Here is a 25479-nt window from a genome sequence, read left to right on the forward strand (position 1 = left end):
GGAATAGGAGAGGTTGGAAATATGAATAATTAGTTGGTAAAAATCTCTGAAAGTGCAGAAACACATGGTCGCCTTTTGGAATAATCATTTACTGTATTATCTCGCATATATGCCATTTTTGGCGCTAAAATAATGATGACTGAATTGAGGGTGAGGCTTATATGCGCACAAATTGGACTTGAAATACACATAACTGCAAAGTTACAAAGACAAAACATCATAATGTAAGACTAAAAAGTCGATATGGTCATTTATTTTTAAACATTAAATGCTAAACCAAATTTATTTTGATGTCCATGAATGAAATTCAAGAAAAAAATGTATATTGCATAAAATTTGAAAAAAAAATGTTGATTTTTTTAAAAGATTTTCTCTTCAAAATACCACATTTGTACTCTTGATTAAAATCATGAATATGGAGGTAAAAATTGTGAAATATGGGACGTTTCAAAGATTTGAGGCAATTTTAAGGGTGAGGCTTATACGCGGATGCAGCTTATATGCGAGAAAATATGCTACTAATAGATGTACCGTATTTTGCTGTTTAATATACCAAGGTAAATTTAATGATTTTTGCTTTTTTGAGCTTCCCGTTTGTGTGCCATTTAATCTACCGCACTTAAGTCTTTTTTTCAGATTTTTCACTGACAATAATTTCTTATTTACTGTATTTTTCCACAAATATAAGGCGCACTGCATTATAAGGCGCACCCTCAACAAATGTCATTTAATTTTTTTCCCCATATATAAAGCACACTGGATTATAAGTCGCCCTGTCTATTTTGTCGAAAATTTCAGACTTTTAAGTGCGCCTTATAGTTGTGAAAACACATTTTTTTGCCCTATGCCTGATTAGTTTATTCTGAATTTATTGGTGCCTGTGTTGCCTTTAGTTTACAAGTTACTAAACAGTATAGGGGACTCATGCAACACAAAAACAATTAAATAAATACCATCCAACCATGCCATTTATCATTTTGAGAATCCGGTATGCTAATATTTGTCCAAATGCCTTATGAGATAAAAACAGGGCTTAAATGTGTTTACTATAGAGCAAAAAAATCTGAACAAGTGTGTGTGTATTTGGCGCAAGGCTAAAAAGTAAATAGTCCATTGACTCATTTGTCAACGCTTGCATTCATAGGGCGATGACAGATAAGGGGGAGGAGCTACTACTACCTACTTTCTTTAAATGCTCACTATTTTGCAGATAGCATCCAAAAATGTTCATGGACAAAAAAATGTGAGTTCGTTGTGATGAATGAAAGAATTCCATTGGAAAATGTAAAGAAATATATTTTAAAAAATGATAAAGGAACAGAAATAGTCACAAATTGGAACATTTTTTTGGAAATCTTAGTAACTGTGCTTGATGCAAGCTCCATGATTTCTGTACCAGGCCTTGAAATGTTTACCCCCTCCCCCAACCAACCATGCTACTACCCACCTTTACCATGCAGTTGACCTTTTCTATTTAATCCAGCATGTCGGATAAAGGTCGCAACTGTTTTTGCAATTGGAAACGATACTGGCTCCTGATTCCACATGTTTCCATTATAGTTGAGAACAAACATGCAAATACAATGGAAGAAAACAAGTCATTTTTTAGTGTATTTGTGGACCAGTTTGGACGGATATGGTTGGTTCTTTCATGCAATATTCAGAATTCCGCCATAAAAAGACGATGAATGGAAGGACTAGGTTAAATTGGGAACATTTTGGGACAAAAATATAGCAAATTCAGAATTAAAGTATCTTATAGTCAGTTTATTGCATCCAAAGCAAAGTCAGATTTTGGTCATGACCACGCCCATTTTTAGTTATTCCGTATAACTTGTACATAACAGCAATCAGAATAACACTAAAATTGATGGGATTATTGATAATCTTGTTATTTGCTAATTTTGATAACATAAAAAGGGAATATGATAAAATTCTATAATTGTTTCTGGGTGAGTCTTTATTTTTGGTACTTCGAAAAACGTGTGGAAATCATATTTTTTGCTCATTTAGGAAACAAAATGTCATATTTTTTAAGTAATAATGGTAAATATCTGATTTGCTTTTCTAATGAATAAGTAAAATCATAAATAAAGAAATTATCGATAAAAACTAAATGAATACAACTAAACTAATATTAAATAATACATGCAAACCAAACATATTTATAATATACCTTCTTATGACCCCAATAACACTAAAGATGATGAGTTTATTGTTATTTTTTCATAAATGTGCATTGTATTTAACTAATTGCCCATTGCCAATAAACAAATCCAATTCATTTACCCTGTGAAGACTGACTAAACGCTAATCTTCCAAAAAATGATCAGATTAAATACATTGGACATCTAGCACCATCAAATAACCACCACACAAAGGGTTAAAGTATTCCCGACATTCACCATTCCCAATTAGGAATATGTATCTTGTTTTTATTTGAATGATATTACGACCTTCTTCAGGTGATTCATTCAATTTACCTTCTAATAGACTTTCTTTCATTTTCAAACCCCGTCTTCCATTCTATCACATTTTTCTCTTCATGTTCTCTTTTTAAGTCATTTCCAATGGTGGGAGGGGGGGATGAGAAAGGACTCCAGTTAAGCTACCCCCACCCCCAACTCCCTCACAATGAGATGGAAACATTAATCAATTAGGTAGCTCTGAAAAGAGATGAAGCTGCCTCTGGTCTGGAAATGAAATGCCATAGACTTAAATCCAGTAGAAAGGCATTTACCACCCTCCAATTTTCAGCTCTTCCTCCTCCAACAACCCCCCCTCCATTTTCTTTCTCATGCAAGTAGGTCGACCAATCAGAGAATGGTAAAGACGATGGTTTATTTGGTGATAGAAATGGATGATAGTGACCTTGGAAGTTAGGGAAATTTTCCAATTGTTTTTTCTAGAACGGTAGAAATGACTTTATTAGTAGTTTTGCGCATGGTTGTGATCTAATCAGACTTGCGTATTGTTGGCGGCAAAGCAGCTCATTGACAGCAAAACGACGAGGGGTCAACGGAGGAGGGTGGGTACTTGTTTGAATAGCCCATTGTATGGTGGAACAAGAGGCAACATAGTGTCATTATGGGAGGTCAGCAACTAGAAAAGGTTGGGGAAGGTTCACTAGTGAGTAGGACTGCTTCCCTTATATTGCTTGCTGTATTTAGTTTTAAACAAAAAAAAAAAACTAAACTGATGTGTTTATGGGTATGTTATGCTTAGTGTAATGCAGGGGTGTCAAACTCCTTTTGGTCTGCGGGACGAATCCAGCTTAATTTGAGATCCAATAGAATTTGAGACCAGTAAACTCATTGCAAAATGACATAGAACTAACAATAAGCCCATTTTTTTTCCTTTGTATTAGTTACTTATACTAATAATTAGTGCAAAGAATGAGTAAATTATCCAAATGTTTATTAAAAGAATTTTCCTTTTACATTATGAACAATATATTATGAACAAGAGCAAGGCAAATATTTGCTCGGAATTTTCCTTGTATCTCAAAATGTGTCTCTTATCTCAAGGCCAATATTTGCTCGGACCTTTCCTTGTATCTCAAGGCAAATATTTGCTCGGAGTCATCCTTTCTCAAAATTGTCTCTTATCTCAAGGCATATATTTGCACAAAACTTTCCTCGTATCTCAAATTTGTCTCGTATCTCGAGGCAAATATTTGCTCGGAACTTTCCTCGTATCTCAAATTTGTCTCGTATCTCAAGGCAAATATTTGCTCGGAATTTTCCTCGTATCTCAAATTTGTCTCGTATCTCAAGGCAAATATTTGCTCGGAATTTTCCTCGTATCTCAAATTTGTCTTGTAACTCAAGGCAAATATTTGCTCGGAGTCTTCCTTCCTCAAAATTGTCTCTTATCTCAAGGCATATATTTGCACAAAACTTTCCTCGTATCTCAAATTTGTCTCGTATCTCAAGGCAAATATTTGCTCGGAACTTTCCTCGTATCTCAAATTTGTCTCGTATCTCAAGGCAAATATTTGCTCGGAATTTTCCTCGTATCTCAAATTTGTCTTGTATCTTAAGGCATATATTTGCTTGGAATTTTCCTCCTATCTCAAAATGTGTCTCTTACCTCAAGGCCAATATTCTATCAAGAACTTCCCAGTCTTCAATTACAGCTAAACAGTAGTACAAAATCTGCAATTATATCGTGGCTAAGCATGCTTTTGTGTGTACGTGCATAAATCTATTCCAGGCATTACAAAGAAGTAGACTCTCTACTTCTTGGTAACCAGAATGGAAAGTCATTAAAACTCCCTTATAGGTCACTTTCATTTCATTGGTTCTGGCCGCAATACCTTTAGCATTTGAATCCACTTTGTCTCTCCCATTTGTCATCGCTCAAAGTTCGAAGTCAAAATAGCAGAAATGCTCGCTTAAGAATAAAAAAATACAACCAGTAAGCCAAAGTGCTTTTCATTTAGTTGTCCAGAATCACTTGGAAACGGAAAAGTGAAAAGTTAAAGACCTTCTGATTGAGGTTTTACAGAAATTAGCCTACAGAAAAAGTCAAAAACAAAGTCCTTCATACATTCATATATATATAAAACATTTGATTAGCATATATGCCCGCTAATATGACTCACGTCTTTTAAAAAGAGTAAAAATCTGAATTAATAATGTTTATTTTCCCTCAGTGACGGTCATTAATGAGTCATCTCATTGCTATCTACCATTTCCTGTTTTGCCTTGAAAGATTAACATCTTGATTACTGCTAACCTTTTTCCTGCCGTGTCCTAAAAGTCCAGACGTAAAAAAATCAAATTAATGAAGTAAAAGCTCTGACCAGCTTCACGAAACAATAAAGCACTCATATTTTATAAATATGTCCAAGCATTGAACACGACACACACGGCAATTTAACGTTTTTATTTCCCATAATTCATGGGAAAAGCAGGGCCTTATTAAAGTCGCATTAAATAACACTTGCATAACTGTGTATTTGTTACAGATGAGGGGACATGCTAATGATATGCGGGAGGCTACTTAAACAGGATGTACTATTGTCTACACACATTGTTCATTGTTGCTTATTTTGCATTAATAGACACGGCAAAATAAAGGGGAAAAGCTTAGTTTATATTTGGAGTTAGCTTAACATATGACAAGATGATAGTGGTAGATGTCCAATATTTTTTCCTATGTCAAATTTGTCTTTTATCTCAAGGCATATATTTGCACAAAACTTTTCCTGTATCTCCAATTTGTCTCTTATCTCAAGGCAAATATTTGCTCGGAACTTTCCGTATATCTCAAATTTGTCTCGTATCTCAAGGCAAATATTTTCAAGGAATGTTCCTCACATCTCAAAATATGTCTCTTATCTCAAGGCAAATATTTGCACCAAACTTTTCCTGTATCTCCAATTTGTCTCTTATCTCAAGGCAAATATTTGCTCGGAACTTTCCTTGTATCTCAAATTTGTCTCGTATCTAGGCAAATATTTGATCGGAATTTTCCTCCTATCTCATATTTGTCTTGTATGTCAAGGCAAATATTTTCAAGGAATGTTCCTCATATCTCAAAATTTGTCTCTTATCTCAAAGCCAATATTTGCTCAGAACTTTCCTTGTATCTCAAATTTGCCTCGTATCTCAAGGCAAATATTTGCTCGGAGTATTCCTTTCTCAAATTTGTCTCATATCTCAAGGCAAATATTTTCTCAGAACTTTCCTCGTATCTCAAATTTGTCTCGTATCTCAAGGCAAATATTTGCTCGGAATTTTCCTCTTATCTCAAATTTCTCGTACTCGTATGTTAAGGCAATTGTATGTCAAGGTATTTCTGTATTCTTTAAATGTGTTCGACACAACTGTAGTAGTGATGTACATAACATTTTTCCCTTTTCATGATAAATGTGGATTTCAGTCCTGTGAGGCTTAATGTTGACATAGTAGAATAATAAAAAGTAAATTTAGAGTCTGTAGTCACTTGTAGGACACAAAACAAGGACAGACAGTTATGCCAAAATTGTAAAGCAATGAATTGTGGCCCATAAATGATATACGAAGAATACAGGAGATTGTTATCTTGTGTAGAACAGTAAATTGATGTTTCTTTGTACTATATTTTCTCCACTGGTTTTTATTCTCACTGATGCTATATTTAACAACATTCGACAAAAGCCAATCAGTCATGGCGGTGTAAAGCAGTCAAAAGTAGGACACAAACATAAAATTGGTGATTATTGTCAAATAGAAGCCAACAGAAATTCCTGCTGCTTTTTGGTATGTCATATTTTCATCTTTATTGAAAATATGTAGTGTAAGAAAGTGAAGCAGCCATTATGGCATTGCAAAAAATAAAGCAGAAAATGATATGATATGATGTGAAGAATCCAGGGATTGTTGTCAAAAGTAGGGCATTACTTTGATGTTGCTGAATCTCATGTTTTTTTGTACTTAGTGGTGACATCATCAGAAAGTGTCATTACGAAAAAAAATGTATTGTGAGAAAAAAAATGTCACGTCATTTTGACAAGTTAAGAGTGATTAATGCTTTGATGGCTAAATTTATATTTAACAAATTGACATGAAAAGCAATGATGGGGTGCACAAGTACTGTATTTTATCGCATATTAGTCGTCTCCACGTATAAGCCGTACACTTAAAACTGCCTTAAAATCGTTGAATTTTACAATTTCCCTCATATAAGCCGCCCACTGATTCACAATTTTCAGCTCCATATTTATGGTTTTAATAGGGAGTACAAATGTGTTGTTTTTAAGAGACATTTTTGAGAAAAAACATCGAACGTGGTATTTCTGAGATACTGTATGAATTGATTTTTGGATAAGGGTGTTTCTTGCATTTAGACAAATTCAAAAATGAAGTCATGTGAGCAGTACAACCAGGAAGTGTGTCCGTAGTGGTCTTATTTGTTGGCTTTTTCGCACGTTTTAAGCAATATATGATTTTTTTCTTCTTGGATTTCATTCATAGATGTCAAAATAAGTTTAGTTTGTCATTTTATTTGTTTATCTTTTCTCTATTCTGAAATAAATGACTATCGGTCACATTGACTTGCGTTATTGCATTTTGTATTTGTTGCTAGGCAGTTTTGTGCATGTCAAGTCGAATTTATGCGCATATAAGCCGTACTCTTAATTCAGTCATCATTTTTTTTGCAACAAATACAGCGTTTTTGCAAGAAAAAAGCTACATAAAATTAATAATATAAATTTAAAAAATACAAAAACATTAAATAGAAGAATAAAACACAAATAAAAAATAATTCAACACTTTAAATAGTGAGAAAAAATACATAATACCTAAAAAAATATTCAAAAAAAGGAATTTCTTGCCCCACCTCTGACATCATTATAAGTAATCCACATTTCGAAGCACCTGTGTGTGAATGTAGATGCAAAACTGCAGTGTAGACCAAAAGTGAAGGGGGAATATTACATAAGATGAGCAACAAACATGTCATGGAAAAACATTTTGGCCATAAGCATGGTGTTATTTTCCTTCTCTGGGTTCTGCTTGGACATTGTTCTGCACTTACATCCTGTTGTGTCCAACCACTGTGTGACTGACAGACTATTTTCTATGCTTTGTGTGTGTGTGTGTGTGTGTGTGTGTGTGTGTGTGTGTGTGTGTGTGTGTGTGTGTGCCAGTCAGGTCTAAATCAGTGTTTTTGGAACATTTAAAACAACACAGGTCAAGAATGTGTTAAGTAATATGACATTTTTGGTATGTAAAGTAAAGTATGGCAAAAAAAGAAAGATTAGAATTATGTAAGAGTGAAAAAAAGAAGGGTTTTAATGTAAATTATAGGATTTTGGACAGTGTTTTATAAACCTGGTGGGCCACCAGGCTTTTAGAAGTATACAAAGTATTTTCTTAATTCTAACTGCATCTTTTAATGTATTTAAAATCACAATTAAGGCATCTTAAGGTTTAAATGTGAACACACTAAAAGCATTAAAAGCTTGTTAATAAATGGCTTTTAATAACACAGAACACACATTTCTAAAATACATATCTTAAATATCCTTTGTTATTTTACTCTCTTTGTAACAACATGGTGGCCATCTGATTGCATCTATATGAGAAAATCTGATTAAATAGTTCAATTTTTCCATTGTGCTTCATTATATTTTTCTATTTTTCCCCATTATTGCATTAATATGACAATTTTTCATCAATAACCCATCTTAATAACAACATCCCATTCCAAATAATTCCAATTACATTACATATTTACCATCTTCTCCTTTATTACCAACTACACATTACAATCTCTCTTCCTACCAAATAACTAATTTGTGCCTTATTTTAATCCATGCAGCAATTCCCCATGTGGCCACGCGAGGGTGCAGTTTGCTAGGCGCCTGAATAAGAAATACACACTCTCCACCACAACAGTACAGAAAGAGAGAGAGCGAAAAAGAGAGAAAGCGAGCAAGAGAGGGGGGCTCACTCAACTAGAGCTCTACTCTCGCCAGTCCCGCGGACCCTGCTATGGACGTCAGGTTCTACCCGGCTCCCCCCTCCAGCGTGGGTGCGTGCACATTATCCCCTGACTCCACTTTGGACTATTACCACTCCAACAAGGTAAGAACAACCATTTTTTTTACTTCTTCCTTCTTTTTAAGGCATCATTTGCAACCCATAACAAGTGCTCCACTTTTTTTTTATTTGCCTGAAAGAACCGCGCACATTTTTTTGGCATGCATGCATTTATCATTGATGCAATAACTTTGTATTAAGGAGAAAATGGGAAATAGTCAACACAAAAAAAAATGTGCTGCACCTGTTTTAATATTTGTTCATTGCGTAGTGATTGTGCGATTACTTACTCTCCACCAGCTGCGTTCAATTTTCCTTTACGAGCAAGAGTGCGTCTTTTAGTCGGATTTATTGTTTTCGTGATAAGATGCATTGAAAAGTGCACAATTGCATGCTTTGGGGAAAAAATATGTTATAAGTAATGGAATATTGATTGTGGACTAAATTGTGGTCTAACTTGAGGGTTATACTTACTATATATATATGGAATTATGTTAAAAATTGCCCAAACTAGGAGTGAGTTGACTTTTTTTATTGTTATATTTTTGCTTTGACTTGCAAATGGCGACTTGAGATATAATTTGGTTGTAAATTCATTACAATACTTGATAGTTAACAAAACAAAAAAGGTAGTGACTGTCAATCTATATATGAAATAATTACCATATTTTCAGGACTATAAGGCGCACCCAAAAGTCTGAAATTTTCTACAAAATAGACAGGGCGCCTGATAATCCAGTGTTTTTTTATATATGGAAAAAACATTAAAATGTGTCATTCATTGAGGGTGTGCCTTGTATGTGTGAAAATACGATAATATATATCTTTATATATATTTTTTTTTAAAAAAAGGACTAAAAGTGTAATTTTCTTTTTTAATCATTGTTTTCCAGTAGAAGTCCAATTTATTTAAAATTAGAGGACTGGCATTGAATGCTCTTCTTTCAATGCTGATAATTTTTATGTATTTATTTTAATCATTGTTTTTTATTAGAAGTCCAAGTCCAATCGATTTAAAGAAGGAGAGCTGGCATTAAATGCTCCTCTTTCAATCCTGCTGATGGCGCTAGATGTCCAATCCATTTAGGCTGGGATATCTAACTTCTAGCCTTACCCAATCTAAATAGATTAAATCTAGCACAGCCAATGGCAGCCAACTAGTTAATTCCTATTAGTTGGTCCTGCTAGCTAAATGCTAGTTGTTATTAGCATCTATACTGGGACACTTTGATTCTTCTAGTAACATATTGAACACAAATAGTACTGCATTATCCCGTAAACGGACAATATACCTTGCACATTGTCATATATTCTTGATCCTCTGCATAGAGAGGTTCATAATAGCATACTCCTGCCTTTGAGAATTTAAAACATGGTTTCTTATGTTGTTTTTTTTGGAACCTGAAATGGATTAATGGCGTTTACATTCATTTCAAACAGTTAAGAGTAATTAGAGGTACAAGCATGTTTCTGGAACAACTTTAATCAGCATCTCAAGGCACCACTGATCGAATGGGGGGTCTTATTTCATGCCACATGATTTAATTATTATGTATATCCTCTGAAGCCAGGGAAACATGCATAGACTCCTGCGGATATTGTTTTAGAACTACCTTTAGAAGCTTGTTTTTCAAGTATGCAGCATACCGGTTTATATTTTTGGGTTATTGTTTACTAATGAGCCTCTTAAGGGGGTTGAGTCTCTGACTACAATGTGCCTTAACAGCCTTAAAAGTAACACATCAGGGGATTTGTTGGCCCCATTGTGCTATTTGCGTTGATTGAGGCAAACAAATGAATGTGCTTTCTATTATTTCTGCTTTTGGTGCTTTGGCTAAGGGCCATATATGGAAATGCTTTGAAAAAATAAGGTCTAAGAATGACCATTTGTTGTTATTTGTACCGTATTTTCACGACTATAAGGCACACTTAAAAGTCTTGAATTTTCTCCAAAGTTGACAGTGCGCCTTATAATCCAGTGCGCCTTATATAAGGAAAAAAAAGAAAACCAAAAAACGAAAAACCACCACTGTTGGATATTAAAAAAAAAACACAAACGCCTGAACTGAAACAATACTGTTAAATATCCAGATGCCATCTTAGTTTACAACATCTTTCATCATATAGCTCCTCCCCCACTGCAAGATTTTATACAAAAAAATCCAAAACATCAACAATGGCTGGCTCTAGAGGTGACTGTAAAATAGTGAGTGCTTCATACCTGGAAGTCAATAGCAATTACCGTATTTTCACCACTATAAGGCGCATTTAAAAGTCTTAAATCTTCTCCAAAATAGACAGTGCGCCTTATAATACAGTGCGCCTTATAATACAGTGCACCTTATAATACAGTACGCCTTATAATGCAGTGCGCCTTATGATACAGTGCGCCTTATAATACAGTGTGCCTTATAATACAGTGCGCCTTATATATGGAAAAATGTCATTCATTGAGGGTGCGCCTTATAATGCGGTGCGCCTTATAGTCGTGAAAATACGGTACTTTATGTTTCCTATGGATTTATTGCATTTGGAATGGAAGAGAGTATGAGAGTTTTATTTTATGTTTAAAGTGTATTTTGATGGCTCACAGAAGCAGACCTTTTACTTTAGAAGGCCATATGGACCACATCTTGGTATTGACATTGACAGTATGTGTAAAAGGTGATTTAAAGCAGCCTAGAGGATGACGGGTGGCTTGTCTTTCAATGGGAAAATATGTTTTTGTGGATACTGTTGACACAAAATGGCCTGGTTGTGGTGTTGCGTTAAACTTTCGGTTCCTTAGCTAGCTCTTAGAAATGAAAGTGGTTTAAAAAGTCACAATTGTTCGCATTTTTCTCTGGTTCTGCTTACATAATGGCCGGCCGGTACAGCTGCTGTTATGTGGCAGGGCAGTCAGGTACACGGCAGTATCGTATAACTTCAAGTAACAGCTGTGACAGTGCATTCAATTGCTTAACTGTTTGAATAACGATGAGCTCCAGTTTATGATGACCTTTCCGCGGAGAAGGGGATTTGGAGACAACTGGGTTTTCTAAGGAATGGATGATGTTTTTTTAGAATTGAGCTGAGCGATAAAATGATCACTGATGTGATTTTTTTTGACGGCGATAATATTAAAAACTTGATAATTCAAACTGTAATTACAACAGATGACCACCACAGAAAATGGGGGCGCTGTTGTGGGGTGAACGCTATTTACAGAACAACGCTCAGGAGAAGACGAGGGTTACGAGGACATGTGTTTTTAGCATGTTAGCAATAGAGGCTAACATGGAGCATAAAGGACAATAATAGGCAAAATTACTGATTATGAGATGCAGGACAACACCAAGGCGATCCATTAAAAAATCCAAGTTAATTCTCCATGTTTTTTATTTATTTATTTATTTAAATTGCTTTTTTAATTACTGAAAATGTCCTTAGCCCACTGTCCTCATTTGAAGATGGCCTCTAATACTTTCTTTCAAGATGTCTTCCTATTTTATCTTATCTTTTTAACTGTATTTTTTGTTAATGGCCATGTGTGAGGTGAATTTACTTTTCTTTTAGTGAGGCTGAAAATATTACTGATAATATATAATTTTATTTTAATTATTTCATGTTGCATAGCAACTTTTGGTTTGAAGGCAAATTTATCAAAATTAAAATACCTTTCAAGATTCTGCATATTTTTTACTCTTTACTTTTCATAGTATAAGTAAGGAGTTGTCATATCTTTTTATTACAGAACACAACAGCAAAAATACTTTTAAACCCCTCACATTTCACATTATCTTCTTATAAAGTAAGCTAACATAGTTACTTTCATATCTGAAAAAGTATAAAAGTTATTTATTAACTCAGAGAAGTCTGACATTTCAAATTTTAAACAAAAAAAGTGATAATTATCATGATTGTACCATATATAGCAACAAATGTTAAACTACCAGCATTGTACTTAAAGTTCTCAAGCAGTTATACTACATATAAACCAGGATATTAGCATAATACACCCCATATTTTAGTAAGTATGCATGTCATAATCCATCAACAAAACCTCTCACTTCCTATGCTTTCCAGTTTGCGTTCGCAGGGGTGCTTTTACACTCAAAAATCATCTTTAAGGACATAAATGGAATGCGAGCGCAACAGTTGTTGATTGGCATTTTTACAACAACAAAAAATGCCAGTGTAAAAAATGATTTTTCCGTTTTTTTCTCCACCCAGCGGGCATGTTGAGCTCCTCTCAGTTGCGTCCAACTTGTCCAAGCATTGCTAGCACAATCACCGTGAGTCATCTTTACATCGGGCCGCCTCGAGATCCCTCCTAATCTTTGTGAAGCCCCCGTGCGTCCTCCCCCGAGTGGGAGGCTTGTTTGTAAGCAAGCGCTGAAGGCCACTTTCTCTGTAAAAATGCTTGTTTTAGCAACGAGGTTGACTATTTGTCAAATGCATTATGACTTGTACATAGACACCCCCCCCCTTTTAAAGACCCCCCCAGGCTCAGTCACTCGATTTGAAGCTGGATAGGTTACCAAAGTCCTAATTTTTATGTTTTTTTTTTGCTCTCATTCTCCAACCCTATCCTTATTCGAAGGAGGGAACTCTGTAATTACTATACCATCATTATAAAACTACAGTAAATGTATATATTTATATGTGGCATGGATTTATATATATGTATATGTATATGCTACACTAGTTACAGTAGATGAAGTTTTAAAAGCTGGTACCTTAGTTGGGAAATTGGGCCTAAAGTTGGTTAGTTGTGGCAAAAAAAATTGGTTTTGTTACAGGTAGAAGGATATTTTTTTAATAAATTTAGGCTGATAATTACACTCATTTTAGCTGTTTGGCTGTCACTAAAGGCAACAGATGTCCAATCCATTTTGACTGGGAGTTATGCCAGAAAATAATCATTGCCCGCTACTACCAGTTCACATGGCTTTGGACCACTATTGCTATTTGTAGGTGTTTTAAGACAGTTAGCAAATACAGTGGTACTTCGACATAAGAGCGTTTTGAGATATGAGTGAAATTTCGAGCAAATAATTATCTCTAGATATGAGAAACATTTTGAGATATGAGAAAGCCAGGTAGCCAAGATATGAGAGGTTGTTTTATGATTATTTTTGCCGCATCTCTTTTGTGTATAACAGATATCTGCGAGTAATGGGCGGAGAGTTACATTTTTCTCAGTGTTTTTTTCCGTTAGTGCGAATGGCGGAGCTTGTTCACTAATACGAGAAGAGTATATACTACTTCTTGTTGGCAAGTGGTAGTGTGTTATCCTATTGTGAGGACATTTGTGTGCTTCATTTTCGGAATATTTTGAAGGGAAGACAAAAGTAAACAACCTTCGATAGGTTGCATGTGAAAGTCAGGGTGGAGGCGGGGCTAAAGAGAGCCAATCAGGGAGAAGAAAGGTATCAAACTTGATTACAAAATTAGAATTAAGTTTTGTATAAGGTTAGATTAAAATTTCAATGGGAAACTTTCCTTCGAGTTACAAGAATATCGACATACGAGCTCAGTCCCGGAACAAATTGAGCTCATATCTCGAGGTAAAGCTTATTTTTTTGCTAAATACCACACAATACTCTACGAATACTTGAAATACTCTATAGCAGTGGAATCATTCGATACAATAAACTCCCATTTTGAGTCGAAATTACTCCAAATTGTTACTTCTAAACTCTCCATACACTGATTTCATTTTTCTGAACCACATTATCCTCATTGGCATTCACTGATGTCTGTCATTAGTCTTGCTTTACTTGAGATTATGGCCCTAGTTCGTTTATATATGCCTTATATGTGTTATGTTTGGAGTCTAAACATGACGATGACAGAAACTAAAAAAAATTCCCAGCAACCTCATCGTGTTCTCATAGAAAAAAAAACGTTAATTACACAGAGAGGCCAGCATTCTTTTACTTGCAACCTTGGACACAGACTTTTTGGGTTTTATTTTTTCAAATCGTGCCCATTCATAACATTCTGCTGACTGGCTATTATGGATTCTATTGGCTGAATGTTAACCCATGCTTGGATGCCATGTGGAAATAACGATGAGATGATGATAGAGTTGTACTTTTCTAGCAATCAAACCCTTCGTTCAGTTTACCTTGCCAGAAATAATGTGAAAAGGTCATGTGGACAAGCGGCATAGCCCTGAGGCTCACGAGTTAATAAATAGCTGCACCTTAGCACCAAGAGAAAGTAGCACGGTTTGTAGCTCTTTCGGTCAGGATGTATGATGTGGAAATACTCGCTGGAGTGCATTTTTTTTATTTGAAAGGCTGTATTTTTGCAAATAGTGCAGGTGTGCTTTGAAATATGAATGGCTTGACTTGAGTGTTGCATATGTATGTGCTTTGACCTGATAAGAAAAACGCAACTCACTGACATGTACTGTATTTTGTCGCATATAAGGTACATCACGTATAAGACGTAGCTTCAAATTGCTTTAAAATTGTTTAATTTTAGAATTTCTCGAGTATAAGACGCCCCCTGATTGAGAATTTTCAGCTCTATGTTCATGGTTTTAATAGGGAGTACAAATGTGGTACTTTGAAGGGAAAATCTTAAGAAAAAGTATCAAAAATTTCAGGTTTTATGCAAGATACGATTTATTTTTTTCTTGAATTTCATTCATATGTCAAAATAAATTTGGCTAAGTGTTTTATCTGCTAATCTAACTTTGATGGAAAATCTTAATAAAAATCATCATATTTCTGAGATACTGTATGAATAAGAAACACATTATTAGGGTCTATATTTTAAGGAAGTTAGGAATTAATCCAATAATGGGTGTTTTCTTACTGCAAAACAGGAAATAACCAACAAATAGTAAATGTTAGTTTGCCGACATCTACTAGTAAAAAAGTATACCAATGCTGTAAGTCTTGTGGATGTATAAGCCATACCCTTAATTCAGTCATTATATATATTTTTTTACAAATACGGCTTATATGCGAGAAAATTTGGTAAATTTTGCTTGCTTTTAAAGATGGCAACATTCCTTATTCCCAAAAAAAAAAAAAAAAAAATTTCCAAAACAGTGATTCTAGAAAATACACCAAAACTACAGTATAAACATTTTGTATACAAGTAATGGTATACATAAGATAAAAATTAAATGCCCATAAATATCAACTCTAGATCTTTAAAAAAATTTAAAATTCATTTTTAGCAACAACCCTACCACTACAAAAAAAACTCGTAGTGTTTTAGGAATAATTAAAAGGCGCAAAACAGGTGATTTGGGGTTCTCCTAACCACAACAATGCCATTATTCACGCCACAAGCCATCAATATGGTTGTGGTGTGTTCAAATGTCTGGATCAAACCCAAAGCACTTGGAGGCTCCTCCTCTCACGCGACAACCCTCCAACACGCCAAAAAAAGGGACACGACCACATCACATCACGTCTCAAGACGCCGTAGTAATTACAGTTTTGACGCTGATTGCCAGTGGAAGCCGCCCCGGCTGGCCCAACCGGTGGCCCTCGTTAAATCGCATTAACCTTAATTACTATCGCTGACCCTCTTTCTCTAAACCCACGTGGTTTGGTCGGCCTTGGCTCTTTCGTCAAGTTGCTCTTTTACAGTACCGTATTTTCACGACTATACGGCGCACTTAAAAGTCTTAAATTTTCTCCAAAATAGACAGGGAGCCTTATAATCCAGTGCGCCTTATATATGAAAAAAAATCAAATGTGCCATTCATTGAGGGTGCACCTTATAATGTGATGCACCTTATAATCGTGTGCCTTATATATGGAAAAAATTAAAATGTGCCATTCATTGAGGGTGCACCTTATAATGCGATGCGCCTTATAATGTGGTGCGCCTTATATATGGAAAATACAGTATTTAGCTTCTACGTTTCTAAGTTTGAAATAGAATAAGGCTGGGAAACAACAAAATCTGTACTGACACTGATAAATACAAAAAAATATATATTGAATAATCAATGGTACTTCAACCAATAGTGGCCTCCATGCAGAATAAAAACAAAAAATTCAACAAAAAAATGTACTGTATTTTCACGACGATAAGGCGCACATAAATCTTAGATTTTTCTCCAAAATAGACAGTGCGCCTTATAATCCAGTGCGCCTTATTTATGGAAAAAAATAAAATGTGCCATTCACTGAGGGTGCGCCTTATAATCCGGTGCGCCTTATATATGGGAAAATGTCATTCATTGAAGGTGCACTTTATAATCCAGTGTGCCTTATAATACAGTGCACCTTATAATCCAGTGCGCCTTATATATGGGAAAAATGTCATTCATTGTGGGTGCGCCTTATAATGCAGTGCGTCTTATAGTCGTGAAAATACAGTATATTTCTGATTAGTTACGGGTTTTTCGGAGGGTAGTACACAGGGAGAATGGTATATTTTTCAGCTGTAATGTCATTCAGCGAAGTGGAAACCAAAAAAAAAAAAGCCGTCCACCAGATGTGTTCCAGCCTCGATAAGGTCTTGAAAGACAGACGTTTATTATTCAACTTGCCTTTGGTGTGGTTCGAATCCGACCTGCGGGAAACGCTGAGTGATGCCTTTCACTTAGCAATGAAAAACAAACAGGCGAAGTACAGTGTGCATGCTCCGATGGAGATAAGTGCTGCGTGGCTATACACAGAGACAAGCAACTGTATACATTTATAATGACAACATATTCAAAGTGCTCTCAATTTGTGTTAAGTAACTTTATGGCTAGTGCAAGATGGCTGACCGCAGAAGTTATTGTTGACATTTAGCATGCTTATAGGTCAGGAGACTTTATTATAATGTTTAAAGCAGGCTTTCCCAACCTCCCTTTCAGCTCAATTTTAGAAATGTGGTTCCACCCTTGGACATAACGACGACGATATATCATGTGTTTCTGTAACGTTGTACTTTAAATCCAACTAATGATAAACAAAACGGGACTAGAAAGCCTTTTTTTGATGAGAATGTCAGTCATTAAAAGAATCCTGACAGGGGTGGGCAAACTTTTGGGCCCGGGGGCCACATTGACTTTAAAAATTTGACAGATGGGCGGGGTCAGTACAAGATATGATACATATAAAAAAGTGCATCCGTTAACAGTACATATGAAACATAAACAGAACAAAAGGACTAGAGTATTACTTTAGAACTCATCATTAAAGTCAAAAGTATAAAGTACAAAGTCAAGTAAGTAAAGGAATGTATTAAGAAATATTAAAATGTCATTTAAAAAAAAGATAGAGGGCGCTGTAAAACACGAAAAACAAATACAAGTGGACATAGCTGCCACTGCCTTCCACGTGATAGCGCCATCTTAGGGAAAAAAAACAAAAAAAAACATTATTTGGACAACGTCGACGGGCCGGATTAAAAAGCCTAGTGGGCCAGATGTGGCCCGCAGGCCGTAGTTTGCCCATGTCTGTTCTAGTATTTGTAAAAATGTCCATGGTATACGCTGTTTTTTCATACCTTATCCAACAGATTTGCCCAACTTTACAAGAGTAAAAACAGTGATAAACATGGTTCCTAAGAAGAATTTGGCCTTTAGGTATATTAGGAGCATTGACGGCAAGCCTGGGCAAACACCAGTAGTTGTCATAGCATCTGAAGGCATGTGCTGTGCAAACAAAAGTAAAATGACTGCTCAACATCCATGTATTCACTCACTCACTCACTCATACATACAATAGATAATTTCTCACAAGTCCATAAAGATGCAACATGTCCATACTTGTATAATTTGAATAAATAACCATTCTTCCGTAGTCATCAACCAATAGCTTATTTTTAACTGTAGATTAGTTGTTTTTTAGTGCGTATTTTAAGAGGTTTTCGTCTTTGTGTGCTTTTGTCCATCTAAATTCTGTGAGAGTGACTCTTTTGACCCATATCATGTCAAACCCACATCTACGTACGTCCTTCAGGGTTCCTTACAACCGCTTTGGTCTACCAACCGCACCACCCCGGACACTTTTGGGCTTTGTTCACAAAGTGGCCACACGGTCTGACTCTCGAGGAAATCTTTTGGTTGTGTGTTGATAGTCGCTGAGCCGTAGAGCTGGCGTGACTCGTAGTAATAGCTTCAGGCAACAGGGAATTTGGGGGTTTTTGCAGTTTTTTTGCAAGTTTACCAATGTGGGTAGGTGGGTAGAGTATTTTTTTGGTTGTATCTGCCTGTAGATAAAACATATGAGAGGTGGAGTTTGCTGTACAATATTTTCTCTCGCATATAAGCCGTATTTCTAACAAAAAATATGATTGAATAAAGGGTGCGGCTTATATGCGCACAAATTAGACGTGACATGCACAAAAATAGACGAAAAATAGCACTGAAATAAAAACAACAACTAATATTTTGTTTATAGAGCATATAAAAACTACTATTTTGTGTAGAGAGCATATAAAAACTACGATTTTGTGTATAGAGCATATACAAATTACTATTTTGTGTATAGAGCATATAAAAACTACTATTTTGTATGAAGATCATATAAAAACTACTATTTTGTGGGTAATAGAGCATATAAAAACTAATATTTTGTCTATAGAGCATATAAAACCTACTATTTTGTGTATAGAGCATATAAAAACTACTATTTCGTGTATAGAGCATATAAAAACTACTATTTTGTGTATAGAGCATATCAAAACTACTATTTTGTGTATAGAGCATATAAAAACTACTATTTTGTGTATAGAGAATATAAAAACTACTATTTTGTGGGTCAAATATAGCATATAAAAACTACAATCTTGTGTATAGAACATATAAATACTACTATGTTGTGTATAGAGCATATAAAAACTAATATTATGAGTATAGACCATATAGAAATAGCCAAATGTTTTATAGTAATCCCTAAAGATTCCTCAGTTTCCATTGACCAAATCACAGCAGTGCAGATGTGTTCAAAGTCACCTCCACTTCCCGTATTGATCATTTCGTACAAAAGGTGCTTTGTGTCTGTCGTGATAACCGACGACACAATGTGGTCCGTGTCCTCTCCATGTAAACAGCGTGCCATTGACACACAGCCTGCACAGGCATGTGCCAGTGTTAGTTGCGTGTACATAAACAGTAGGATAATTGTCCAAATGGTACTTACAGTGGAGCAGAGGGGGTGGCAGCATCATGCTTAGGGGGTTGTTTTTCTTTAACTGGAAGTTAGGGTGGAGGGAATTATGAAAAGTTCCAAAGAGCTGTTCGTGTTCGTGCAAATCTTCAGGCCTCTCTCTAATAGAAAGCAAATATTGTCAGGAAAAGTCTGCTAGGCATCAAAATTTTATGACCCATGCACGGAAGGGAAATGTATTGGATTCTGTATGTTTGTGTTCGAGATTTACTGAGGAATACATGAAGGAATTATTGTCCAACTTGCAAGATGTTTGTTATATTTTCACATTGTGATTGATTCAATTTAGAGTTGTGTCAAAGTGGCAGACTGGGAGCTAAATATTTGCCTCAGATCCAGAACTGATCCGGATTTGATCCAGGACTGATCCAGATTGGATCCAGAACTGATCCAAATTGGATTCAGAACAGATCCAGATGGGATACAGAATAGATCCATATTGGATCCAGAATAGATCCAGATTGGACCCAGAACAGATCCAGATTGGATACGGAATTGATCCAGATTAGATCCAGAATAGATCCAAATTGGATCTAGTATAGATCCAGATTAGACCCAGAACAGATCCAGGTTGGATCCAGAACAGATCCAGATTGGATCCAGAACTGATCCAGATTGGATTCAGAACAGATCCAGATTGGATACAGAATAGATCCATATTGGATCCAGAATAGATCCAGATTGGACCCGGAACATATCCAGATTGGATATGGAATAGATCCATATTGGATCCAGAATAGATCCAAATTGGATTTAGTATAGATCCAGATTGTAGCCAGAACTGATCCAGGTTGGATCCAGAACAGATCCAGATTGGATCCAGAACAGATCCAGATTGGATCCAGAACAGATCCAGATTAGATCCAGTATTATTTCTTCCTCTATTTTTGTTTTTTTCTTGAAATTTGTTATTTTATACCACCTCAGGAGACTATCAGAGTCCAAGAAACTTGTGATGATAAATGAGTAGGGCATAGTGTGTGACATTCAGTGCATCCGGAGTAGCGCCTCGCAGATATTTACATGAAGTATGATGTATTGCTAAAAAGTTATCAGAAGCCACGATGTCTGCTTGCCAAAGGCTAAGCTGCGCCGTGTTTATTTTCAGACGGTCTAAACTTCCATCTTGGCATCTGGCTCCGGAAAGTTTTGTCTTTGAGACATTCTAATGAATATCACACGCATCAAATAGAACATTTGCATCTTTTGGAAGGCGAGGAAAGGCGCCATTCTGGCTAATCAGCAGCTTTATTTTCTGGCGGGAGATAATTCTTTTTAGGTATGTACCACCTAATATTCTTTTAATGGACTTCACAGGAAATGCTGATGGAGTTACAAATTGGCCAAAGTGGCTCATTTGCAAGGCCCGGCTGGCTCCACCCGCTATTTCTTTTGATTGGCTTTTGTGGGAGCGTTTCAATAAGCTACAAAATGTTGCCGATCTGAAGCCCATTTGAAATTGTCTTGCATTTATTCAGCTGCTTGCCAATTCCGTGTGTGTTTGTGTATTTGTGGCTGTAGTATGTGTGTGTCAAGTGTTTTCAAAACAGTAATACCTTGAGATATGAGGATAATGTGTTCCAGAAGCTTGTATGTCAATTTACTCGTATTTCAAATTAATTTTTCCCTTAGAAATGAATTGAACACATTAATTTGTTCCCAAGCTTTGATAAAACACCAAAAACAGGATTTTGCAATGGAAAAACATATTTTTATTGGTTCTAATTCACTACTCACTCACATAATAACAAATTCCTATCTAGATGTTGTGATCTTTAATACTAAAATGGGACATTATTCAGTACTGTATCTCATATGTTGGGACACTCAAGGTATTACTATACAGGCACAGGTGTCAAAGTAGTGGCCCGCGGGCCAAATCTGGCCCGCTGCATCATTTTGTGAGGCCCAAGAAAGTAATTCATGAGTGCTGACTTTCTGTTTTAGGATCAAATGAAGAGTAGATGTATATTAAATTACCTAATTTTCCCCTTTTAAATCAATAATTGTCATTTTTTAATCATTTTTTTCTGTGATTTTAGTTCAAAAATAATTTTGTAGAATCTAAAAACATATATAAAAAAAGCTAAATTAAACATTGTTTCAGATCTATAAAAAACTGAATATTCAGGGCTTTTAATCCAGATCTTTTAATCCATTTATAAATAAAAAAATCTAAATATTACATCTAAATTGGTCTTGAAATCGAGTCAAACCCGAATCTGACACCCTTGCTGTATAGAGTCAACTTTTTAACCTTATTAAAGGTTACAATTAGCAATTGCAAAAAGATACGACATATTCAACTCAAGATTCAAACCCAACCTGTTGACTCTAAAGCCCACATATTAACCACTAAGGTACCTACCGCGTGCCCAATTTGGTTTGCCCTATGCACCTTAAAATGACTTCTGAGGTTACTTTTGTATTGCGGTTTCCCCTTTTTCAACATTTCAAAGCCGCTTTTGAAGATTTACTGCATTTTCTTTAAAGCCTCAATTGGCTTCTCTACCTTTTTCAACGGTGTGAGCTAAAAAAAAAAATGCTTTGTTATAATATTTTCATAGAAATCGTGTTGCAAAAGTGTACAAACTCGCACCAACTTTCTATGTACGTGTGAAAAGAAAATGCTTTCAATTTTTTCCCCGAAATAGTTGACAGCAGTGAAATGGGAGCCGGCGGTTCGAACATCAAACGACTCGAAGAAATGTTTTCACACACATCAGCCGAAAAATGAGCAGCACAATTCACACCAGCTGCTTTATCGCTTCACGGGCAAAATAATTACAAGATGAGAAATGTGCATGAGAGATTTAAAAAAGGGGCGACCAGCAAAAAAATAAATAGTCCTATTCATAAATTCACTTATTTATTGCATGAAAACAGGGTTTCAAGCCTGGGTTTGGTTTTTAAACTAAATAAATTTGAATGATGAGAATTATTTTTCACTGGATCCTTGGTCCTGTAAATGACAATGCTAGTATGTTAGCTACTAAGAGTATGTGAATGCTAAAGCTGTATTGATTTCTTCAACTTAAAAGGCAGCCAACCAAGATTGCCGTTACGCTAACGTGTGGAGGTTACAGATGTTGCTAACGTTATTCCGCTTTGTATTTGAAATCGTGACCGGTCTTTTTGTCGCCGGTGTTTTGGTCGCCGGTCAAATGTACTTAGATATTAAACAGTACTTAGATATTAAACTCTCTCTCTCTTAGATATTATACTCTCTCATAAATATCATTTTGAGAGCTGGTTTCAACAGTACTTAGATATTAAACAGTACCTAGATATTAAACATACTTAGATATTAAACAGTACTTGGATATTAAACAGTACTTAGATAGTATACAGTACCTAGATATTAAGCAGTATTTAGATATTAAACAGTACTTAGATATTTATACAGTACTTAGATATTTATACAGTACTTAGATATTAAACTATTAAGCAGTACTTAGATATTAAACAGTACTTGGATATTAAACCATACCTAGATATTAAACAGTACTTAGATATTAAACTCTCTTAGATATTAAACTCTTAGATATTAAACTTTTAGATATTAAACTCTTAGATATTAAACTCTTAGATATTAAACTCTTAGATATTAAACTCTTAGATATTAAACTCTTAGATATTAAGCTCTTTTAGAAATTAAACTCTCTCTGTCTTAGATATTAAACTCTCTCTCTCTTAGATATTAAACTTTTTCTCATGAATATAATTTTGATAGCTGGTTTCAACAGTAAACTCTGTCACCATTTGACCGGCGACCAAACGTCCGAGCACCATTTTAAATGAATCATCGTCCTGCTATAAATTGACATATAAGACAGCGGCAAATTCGTTCAAGATTTTTCCCGTTCTACTCGTTTAATCCTAGGCCAGTAACGACAAGGATGCGATAAAAGTTTTCTAAAAATGAAGAAAACCCCAATTGTGTCTTCTACGCCAAGCACAACCAACTGGCATGTAATTACAGTTGTCGTTAGAATCATAACATTGTGTGAGATGCTCTCTCTTGGAATTTCTTCAGAAATATTTTTCGATTTCCTCGTGTCGTTGGTTGGGATTCTCCCTCCTCTTTATCCTTCTTCTTCTCCCCGGGCTGCTACTCGTCAGCTAGCGTTATTTGCCAACGAACAACTAAGTGACTGTGACAACTCTCTCTGATTTTCCTGCTGCCACAGATTTATGGCATTATTAAAGCACATGTCATATGATTAAGAATGCTAATTCTTCCCTTAAGTCACGCGCCGGTTTCTTGTTTTCGAGCTTTTACAAGCTCATTCAATTACACGCAAAATGAAACAGGATTGATTATTCCATCTTTGGCGGAGATGTAAATGAGGAAAATTGTTTGGGGTTTGAATTAAAAACATTTAAAACGACAATTAGCTGTTGCGTTCAATTAGCCGGCATGCTAGTGACATTTTTTCATAAGGCGCACTGTATTATAAGGCGCACTGTCTATTTTGGAGAAAATGTAAGACTTTTAAGTGCACCTTATAGTTGTGAAAATACGGTAATTGCTATTGACTTCCGGGTATGAAGCACTCACTACTTCACAGTCACCTCTAGAGCCAGCCAATGTTGATGTTTTGGATTTTTTGGTATAAAATCTTGCAGTGGGGCAGGAGCTATATGATGGAAGATTTTGTAAACCAAGATGGCATCTGCATATTTAACAGCATTGTTTCAGTTCAGGCGTTTGTGTTTTTTTAATATCCGACAGTGGTGGTTCTTGTTTTTTTCCATATATAAGGCGCACTGGATTATAAGGCGCACTGTCTATTTTGGAAAAAAATCAAGACTTTTAAGTTCGCCTTATAGTCGTGAAAATACAATATTTTGATTTTCTTATATCTAATTAATAGTTTCCATTCCTCAATGGTAACCTTTCTCTCAAACAATGTGTATATTGCACTTAAAACTCTCATTATGATTTTTTTTTTTGCGTATAGTAACGCGGTAGCCTAATAATTTATTTTCTCAGATGCTATTCCCATCCTAAACAAGCTTCTCCAATGTAATTCTGCACACAAATACACTTAGCCTAAAATTGAAACCTCCCTACCTGATAATTATTTCCGCGCAAAATTAATTCTCATTAAAATAATGACCAATTACTTCCTTTTTTTTAAAGAATTCTTCTGCCAAGCTTCTGGCAGTTGAGGAAATGACCAAACTGCAAATTTTTCTCATTGGTCATCACATTATTTTCTCTTGGTTAAAACTTCATGTTAAACGGGAAGTGCCTTATATTGACATTCCCATATTTTTTCTTCAATGGATGCCAGTTTAACGAGTAACCTCACAAGTCCATATCTTTAAACTATCCAGACCAACTGATCAGAATCCAATAATTAGCATGATTGAATGACTAAGAAGCCAGAAAGGCACACTGACTTCAAGTCGTATTCATTCCATTAACAGCATTGGGAGTGATTAGACCTCTGTGACAAAAAGCTGCACTTGGCCATTAGTGTTCTCCAACGACATCAATCCAGCTGCTATTCAGCTCTTCCTCGTCAACGAATGAGACGGCAAGTCCCAGTGTCGTGTCTCTCTTCAATTTAAGCGTTATCGTTGACTTCACACTGTCAGCGTCTTCACCTTGTCAATCAGGACGATTATGTAACGCCCTAAAGCCAGATGGAAAACATGTCAGAAGACCACCGTTTTGATATACAACCCTTAAAAAAAGCAACAACAGTGACGCTATGATAGCTTATCAGACCTGTCTAGTTTTTTTTGGATAGAGGTCCGAAAGTGATGGTTGAAATAGCCGTAGTATGGCTTGAGTTCAGGGTGGAGATGTATCG

The 25479-nt window shown here is 35.6% G+C and overlaps 1 protein-coding gene across 2 annotated transcripts in view; it reads left to right on the forward strand.

Moving 5' to 3' along the window:
• Nucleotides 1-25479, forward strand: part of tox2 (TOX high mobility group box family member 2) — a 112467-nt gene that overhangs the window by 2817 nt on the left and 84171 nt on the right. For both annotated transcript variants that reach the window (XM_077727201.1, XM_077727203.1), the window contains exon 2: nt 8314-8579. In XM_077727201.1, the coding sequence (XP_077583327.1) occupies nt 8487-8579 (93 nt within the window). In that variant the 5' untranslated portion in view covers nt 8314-8486. The remainder of the gene's footprint in view (nt 1-8313; nt 8580-25479) is intronic.

The sequence above is a fragment of the Stigmatopora nigra genome, chromosome 10, assembly GCF_051989575.1.
Source record: "Stigmatopora nigra isolate UIUO_SnigA chromosome 10, RoL_Snig_1.1, whole genome shotgun sequence".
NCBI classification, from domain to species: Eukaryota; Metazoa; Chordata; class Actinopteri; order Syngnathiformes; family Syngnathidae; genus Stigmatopora; species Stigmatopora nigra.